Source organism: Parasteatoda tepidariorum, chromosome X1, assembly GCF_043381705.1.
Source record: "Parasteatoda tepidariorum isolate YZ-2023 chromosome X1, CAS_Ptep_4.0, whole genome shotgun sequence".
In the NCBI taxonomy this organism is placed as follows: domain Eukaryota; kingdom Metazoa; phylum Arthropoda; class Arachnida; order Araneae; family Theridiidae; genus Parasteatoda; species Parasteatoda tepidariorum.
This window is the reverse complement of record NC_092214.1, coordinates 47,315,268-47,321,508: the sequence shown is the minus strand read 5'-3', so window position 1 is coordinate 47,321,508 and position 6,241 is coordinate 47,315,268. Positions and strand designations below refer to the sequence as shown.

The 6,241-nt window shown below is 29.6% G+C and overlaps 1 protein-coding gene across 1 annotated transcript in view; it reads right to left on the bottom strand.

The window, feature by feature from the left end:
• Positions 1 to 576: 576 nt before the first annotated feature.
• The window catches only part of LOC107453274 (glucose transporter type 1-like), an 83,054-nt gene continuing 77,389 nt past the window's right edge, over positions 577 to 6,241 (bottom strand). The window contains exons 17-18 of the mRNA XM_016070031.3: positions 5,524 to 5,676; positions 577 to 1,878 (exon numbers count right to left, since the gene is read on the bottom strand). Coding sequence (XP_015925517.1) covers positions 5,579 to 5,676 — 98 coding nt within the window. The 3' untranslated portion in view covers positions 577 to 1,878; positions 5,524 to 5,578. The remainder of the gene's footprint in view (positions 1,879 to 5,523; positions 5,677 to 6,241) is intronic.

Here is a 6,241-nt window from a genome sequence, read left to right as displayed (position 1 = left end):
ACATTAGAATTCTCAAAGTAACATTTAAGCAAAGGAAAAAATATAACAATATCAAGATCTGATAAATCATTATTATAGTAGTCGGGATTAAAAATATCAAAAGCAGTTTGATTTCCTAAGAAAACTTGAGTGTGTTCTTTACATTCACCTTTCACTTCTACCTCGTTTTCTTGACCAATCAAAAAGTTTTTGTTGTTTTAATTTCCCATTCCTTTTTAATCATTCGTTCGTCAATTCCTTAAGTGTTAACTTGCGACCATTAATGTATGTTTTTTTACTTCCTTTTTTTGGCAAGGATTCTAAAGATATGTATAAAGTTTAGTGATTCATATAGTCCAATAAAAACAAAAAAGCAAAATAGAGGTGAGTTTGGCGGAGTTTGGAGCAAAGAAGTTTAATGTAAAAACAGCTGAAGATTTCCGAATTAAATGGTTATCTTAATAACTCTTAGTTCATGTATTTATTTATTTAATAACGTAAAGAATAATGGTGTGTTGCAATAGTCATAATTCTTTCATCCAAATGAAAAAGATAAATATGTTTCAAGTTCTGTATTGTGAATAAAACTATTGCATGTTGTTTGAGAGGAAATTTTTTATTTACTACAAAAAGTTCAAAGTTTATTGAGCTAAATTTTAGTACGCATACATACTCTCATGCTTATTATTTTTTTATCATTAAACTTTAACACGAGCACAATGCATATAATTAGTCCATATTAAAATTTCGCACGAACAGTGCCAGATTTTTCACCTGACACGAAATATAGATCTCAAAATTTTCTATAAATTTTATATTTAAACAATCAACAACATATTTTGTTCATTAAATTGCAACATATTGCACTAAACAGCTGCTCAAAATAGAGCAGGAGTGACGTGTTATTAAGTACATACAACGGCTGAACAATATCTACAACACTAAAGTTGATTTCTAACGTCGGAAATAGTGTTATTTCGTTTTAACGACGCTGATAGAGGTTGGTCTGAAAAATACCTATTGCACAAGGCTTGATGCAAAATATTTTGGATTTCATCCACTTCACTAGGGGAAAAATACAAGTGTCTTACTTCTCTATGTGAAAACACAAGCGAGTAAAAATCAAGTAAAATCATATATAAAAACATTTAAATGTGAAATCTAAATTCTTCTGATCTTCTTAGTGTGTCGCTGAGCAATTAAACAACACTTCAAGATTAAGAAATTCTTGACTGAGTTTGTAATTTTCGTCCAAATAAAGTTCACATGTAGTTGAATAAATAGTAAAACACTCTACTTTTTAAAATCTAAGAAGACAAAAAGAGACATTAAGCCTGAATGATACTGATAAAACTGAAGCTGTGAAACGGTTTAGCACATATTCTGTATTTCATAGGTAACATCTTCGATAGAATTAATTTGATATTCTCAAGAATGAGATAACAAGCAGAACTTCTTTTGGTAGATTTCTTTTCAGTTGCAATAGGAAGAACTTACCCCGTGGTATTTGCCTATTTGTTTTTCGGGGAAATCATGAAGGGAAATAAAGTTGAAGGCACCAACATTAAAAACTTCTTTTTTAAGTTCTCTTTAAATGTACATGTATAATATATTTATTTATATATCTTTATTCACATAAAAAGATCTTTAGACTTTTCTGTACAGGATTTCTAGGAAGAACTTCTAATGGCAGAAATGATGGCTTCTAAAAACCTTGAATATCTGATCGATGATTCATTAAGAAAGCTTTTTTTGTCACTGGTCAAGGAGCTAAGACGTGAACACCAAGAGTTGAGAGATGGTGACTGATATCTTCAAACAGAGCAGTTTCTTGACTCTGATTTTGAAGAAATTAAAGAGTGAGTTCTACACTTTCCGTTCATTTCATCTCACGAAAGCCTGAAAAAAAAATAAAAGGTGTAAAACAGAAAAAATAAATTAATTGAAAATGATGCAGGCAAACTCCATATTTATATATATATTTTTTAAGAAACATGTTAGGTAAGTAGATAGGTACTTTATTTACGTCACACTAGAGCTGCACAATGGATTATTGATGACGTCCTAGGAAACATCCCCGAGGATGATTCAAAGACATGCCATAAAACGTTTGATCCTCTGCAGAGGGGATCTCAATTGTGAGGCCATTTCCTCAATTCAGACATAAATCAATTTAGACATAAATGAAGGGGAAGGCAATTTTCTCAAGATCCCTGTACTCATAGTGCTGCTAAGCGATCGACCACATGCTTTTCGAAGCCACAGATTTTACGAGAACGTATATTGCATGCACTCGGTGGGTCTTAGTGGGGTCGAGGGTCGAACCCCTGTCACTCAGGACCGGAGTTAGATTCTCTTACCACTGGTCAACCACGACCTTAATATGTTAGGATTAACTTCCAAATTTACTTAAGTTATGGTCCCAAAGAAAATAAAAAATAGAAATTTTCAGAGAACGCTTCCGATATACCGTTATTTATAGACTGTCCTACTTTAATTTGTTTTTTCGAAAAAGTGAGGTGTACCGTTAAATTTTGTTGAGTGATAAACTAAGAGGTAAGATTTTAGAGATACATACTCTCAGAAATAAAACCTTCACTTTTGACGATTTATCAATCCTTGAGCTGTATTTCGTTAGTTTTGAGAATCATTTTGTTGCGAAATCACGTGATTTATGAAGAAACGTGAACTCCCAAATATATGATGAAAACGCTTCCTTAAATCGAAACCATATCGGAGTGTAATGAGAGAAACTGCTGACGAAACTAGAATGAAGACTAGAAGAGGGAAAATAAATTGATGAAATTAGTTGACCACGTACCAGGAAGACCCAGGTTCGAATCCCGCTACGGGCATAGGTGTAATTTAGCACTCTGCTTTATCTGTCATTCTTAAGTTGTTGGGGCAACATTGATCCATCTATAAGGTGCCCACGATAAAGGGATTGCTAGAAAAGTTAGATACATTAAGCGCTAAGAGTTTTTTTTTTTCCTTTGGATAAAATAGATTGATGGAATATTTTCTTAATTTTGACGAAATTCATTTTCTCAAAGAAGACACGATAGTTATTTCGTCACTTCGACGAAAAATTCGCTCGGAGTATACACCAGGAAACGGTTTCGTCAAAAGCGAAGAAAGTTTCATGAAATTTGAAATTTGAGCATCGATTTTCTACAGTGCCCTACTACTCATTGATTTTAATACTACCTTTGTTTTTGCAGTTTTTCCAAAAAATATATAAATTAATAACATGAATACATGAAATAATTTTGTGAATCTTATAAAAACCTTGATATAATCTTATATTCAAGCAAACATATTTTCATTGCATAATTTAGTATACACCACAGAGTTTTTCTTCCCTTAATCAAAATAGCTTTCATTGAAACGGTCACAGTCCCACACATTCGATCATTACATTGGTTAATTCATACAAACTTTTGAATCCATTGTAATAATTACATTGTATACCTTTTGACAGGTGATTTCGGCTAACAATGTTTTTATTTTTGATTCGATTGTCGAAAAGATTGCATCATAACTTTGCTCTAAATTTGATGTTTCAAACAATGTGCTAAAAAGATATTTCTTAACTTTTTTTTTAAATTCCATATTTTATTCAGTAATAGTTATGCACACATATTGCATTGAAATATAGTATTTTGCCTAATTTAGATAAAAATTAAAAAAAAACTTTGTTAGAAAAGTAATTTTAAATTAATGAGAGAATAGGAAAGCTTAGCTCTCTTTACCTTTTCTTGCAATGAAGTAATTGTAATTTTTTCAGTTTCAGGGTTTAAAATTCATAAAATAACAATCAAAATTAAAAAATACAAAAGCAAGTTAAAATAACTCATAGTAAAATACTACTCTATGCTTCTGTTTACAGAAAATTAAAAATGCACTGAAATGAAATTTAAACAAATATTTAAAGTAAAAATGGAGAAATATTTAAAACATTCAAGTTCTTTAGCAACATTAGAATTAACTGAAGCTTTATTTGTCTTATGTAAGAGAAAAGAGCACTCAGATAATTAAAAAAACTACAAGAAAACTCCAATTCTAAAGTAATTCATAGTCTTGTATTAGGGTGAATAATGTTGACAAGAAATTTTTTAAAGTTATTATATTATTCAAATAAATAAATAAATGAAATATTCAGAAATAAAATCGAAAGTTTTAACACAAATTTGAATTTTTGAAGCATTATTAGTAAGTGAATCCTTAATGAGCTACAGTTTTATTAACTTAAATGTAACATAAACTAAATCTTGGCTTTGGAGTGTTATTTTTTATTAAAAAAAAATTATTTCTAATTATGGCTTACACACATAGAAATTCAATTAAAGGCAATTTTGCTTAGACAAAAAATAATTTTATAAATGAGTGCTTCGTTGAAAAAATTCTAATTGCATTATAAATATGTAATGTTACAAGAATTTTATCGTAGCAGTTGGAATTAAGCGACCTGATTTAACAAATTTTCCTCATATACCAACTACATTGAAGTACAAATTTCGTAAATTTTATGCGAAATTACAAAATGTTTTCAATAGGTATGAAATCAGAACTTCAAGCTAGTTTTTCATCACTAAAATGTAATTAAACAAGGAAAACGAATTTGTAGATTGGAGCAGTTAACAATGACCTTATCTTTTTGAAAGATTTACTATTCTTCACTTAATACTTCAACACAATTCAAAATTTTATTTAAGAGTACGATAAATCGTCAGAAGCCATACAAACTAAAATCTAGCAAATTTGGCATGGTCAAATTTAAAAAAATCACCAACTTTTTGAAGTTGAAACTTTGTAAGAAAACCCCAGCTTTTCGTGACCTGAATTTCAAAACTGTAAAAGGGGTTTTCACCAGAGAAACATCTGGATAAATTAGATCTTAATTTCTATTAATTGTCATTCGATGTTTTTGTTCGATGTTCCCCTTATTTCAATATGACTTCATTGTTTTTTATATAAACTCATGGCGATACCCACAAACATTTTGAGCACTTACGTGAAAATTAATTGAGCAAAAATTGATTTCCTGAGTGATGTTATTAACTACTTCAACGCTTTTTTTTCTCGTCCAAACTTTTTGTAAAATTTCTAGTAAAAGCCTTGATTTAAATGCTTTTGGATACATTTAGGGACTATTAACTTTAAAACGTTTTATAGAAATTGCACTTTTCTCTGCTTGAAGACAAATTTTGTGAGGTATGGTCACATTTATCTGAAATATGACTTCAAAATATTTAGCATTCAAAATATTTAACATCATTTCCTCCTTAAATTAATTACAATTTAGCCATATTTCTGATTTAAAATATAAAAAACGTCATATATCACATAATTTGTGTTTGCTTAACATTAGAAAATGGAATTATTGTTCACTTATTTTCAAGAAATATCTTTAATTAGGAACATTAGTGTTTTTTCTCATTTGTAAGAAGTTTAGCTAACTCTACCGGTATTTTTAGGGCTGTATAAGACATTTTTTTTCCATCACCAACAAATAATTCATATTTTTAGAACAAAGTAACTCACCTGAGTATGCATCTGCAACATCTTATTTACCGAATGTTTGATATTATGTATTGCATCATAGAGCATCTTCAACATGATTTGGTTGTACTTGAACTTGATGTGGTCCACCAGGCATATTCCTTAAGCGACAATGGTGTCGATGATGAAACTCACCTATCAATAATTACAAAGAGAAATTTTGGTTTTAAATCGAATTACAAATAGACCAATGACTTCAGACCGAATTTTCCAAAAATCCAACTGATGATATTGTTTTTTGGTGAACTGGAGAATTTTTTAGTCCAGCATTTTAGCCAACGAAATCCTTCATTAATTTTAACTGTGCATTATTTTCAGTTTAATTTTTAAATAATTATATCGATAGCAATTTTCTGTTCCTTATCAATATTTATATTTTTAATTTTATTTTTTCAAAAATGCATAAGTAAATAAGAAGTTAAAATTTGCATTTTTTAATTAGAAACAAGTTTGTGTCAGCGGAGATCATCTTTCTTCTGCGTCTTCTAGTTTACTTAAAACAACCTGAAGTATGAGACTACTAAATAATTAACCAGATTCACCATCACTACACCTTTTCATTACTACTATTGGCTTAAAAAAGTTCTCTAAACTCTGAAAAACAGTTCTTCTGTTTGCACAGAAAAAAAAAGTTAAGAATTTGGATTTTTGTAAAAAAAAGTCAAAATCTTTGGAGTGAGTGTATATATATATATATATA